Source organism: Amphimedon queenslandica, unplaced genomic scaffold, assembly GCF_000090795.2.
Source record: "Amphimedon queenslandica unplaced genomic scaffold, v1.1 AMPQUscaffold_10035, whole genome shotgun sequence".
Lineage (NCBI taxonomy): Eukaryota > Metazoa > Porifera > Demospongiae > Haplosclerida > Niphatidae > Amphimedon > Amphimedon queenslandica.
This window is the reverse complement of record NW_003549694.1, coordinates 1-1,499: the sequence shown is the minus strand read 5'-3', so window position 1 is coordinate 1,499 and position 1,499 is coordinate 1. Positions and strand designations below refer to the sequence as shown.

Here is a 1,499-nt window from a genome sequence, read left to right as displayed (position 1 = left end):
AGGGTTCCTCACATTTGTAATCACAGGCAGTGCCTTTGATACGCTGACTCACTATTATACAAATTCTGTTGTGTTATTATGCATATACTGATTACTCTCTTCTTTTATATTATTATTCAGTTGAAGGTGATGATAGTAATGATATTATGAGGAGTGTATTAGAAGAGATGAGACAAGAACATGAAAAGTTGATTGAAGAGAAACAGATTATTACTGGTTAGTGTATCATCAGTACATAATATTAGATGAGAGAATATTCTATTAATGTATAGAGGATAATGAGAAACTAAAACTCAAAGCTGCTGAATATCATAAAGAAGAAGTATTGGAAGAAAAGACACAAATAGAGGAGAAGCAACAGATTATTACTGGTTAGTGTATTATCAGTAAATTCATGTGATATTTGATGAGAAAATCTTCTATTAAATGTACATGTAGAAGATTATGAGAAACTGAAACTCAAATTAGCTGATATGAAGGAGAAGGAAAAACAATATCTCAAGGAGAAACAGATTATTATTGGTTAGTTAACTATACACACAGCATGTATTAGATGAGAGAATATGTTTATTATGTAGACGATGTTCAAAATCTCAAAATTGACATTTCTGAGAAAGACAAAGTTATTGCCAAACTGACATCACAAGTAGAAGAACAATCACAGAATGAGAAACAGATCATTACTGGTTAGTGTATCATCATCAATCAATAATAATTATTAATATTCTATTAATTTATAGACCTTACAGCCAAAGTGTCTGATAGTGAATTGTATACAACCAAACTAATGAAGGAGAAGTCACAACTACAGGAGAGAGTCACATCCTTAGAGGAACAATCCATCAAAGAGACTAGTTCCATTGGACTACAATTTAATTACCTGATCCCTTCAATGGGTAAGAGTATTATTGTGTGACTGACTGAGTGTATACAATTGTGTGTGTACTCACTGTATATATTTTGTATAATTGACAGATAAATTGGATTGTCTGAGTGATGTCCAGGTAGCAGAGAGGAAGCTGTTCTTAATTCAAGGAGACAAACCTCAACTGATGAATTGGGAGAAATATGGTCTAAGGATCGGAGTACAAAAGGAGAGCTTACTGTTCTCTGAGACAGTAGAAGCAGCAGTGGTTGCTCTTGTAGGAGGAGAGTTCCAGTTTCCTGCTAATACTGTCCTAGTGAGTGCTGTGTATGCAGTATCACTCTCAAAGCCTCTCCTCAAACGGCTCATATTAGAAATACAGCACTGTGTTGATTTAACAGGACGACCAGGTCTTATTCGTCATCTCAAGTTTGCCATAGCTCCTGTGAGCACACCCAGTCTTCCTTACCAGTTTTCACTAGTTGAGGGGGGAGAGTTTAAAGCTGATAGTTGGTATGGATCCATTCAACGTAAAGAGTTCTGTTTGGTGTGCATACTTGGATTGATTATGGTGACAATGGCCAGCATTGGTGGACAAGAGGATCATGAAGGAGGAGGAGATGGAGGAGGAGGA

The 1,499-nt window shown here is 36.0% G+C and overlaps 1 protein-coding gene across 1 annotated transcript in view; it reads left to right on the top strand.

Moving 5' to 3' along the window:
• LOC109590426 (uncharacterized) overlaps window positions 1-1,412 on the top strand; it is a gene marked incomplete at its 3' end in the record, with an annotated part of 3,249 nt that extends 1,837 nt beyond the window's left edge. Inside the window, exons 2-5 of the mRNA XM_020006349.1 lie at window positions 121-216; window positions 273-371; window positions 439-467; window positions 1,248-1,412. Of these exons, the coding sequence (XP_019861908.1) occupies window positions 121-216; window positions 273-371; window positions 439-467; window positions 1,248-1,412 (389 nt within the window). The remainder of the gene's footprint in view (window positions 1-120; window positions 217-272; window positions 372-438; window positions 468-1,247) is intronic.
• Window positions 1,413-1,499: the final 87 nt, after the last annotated feature.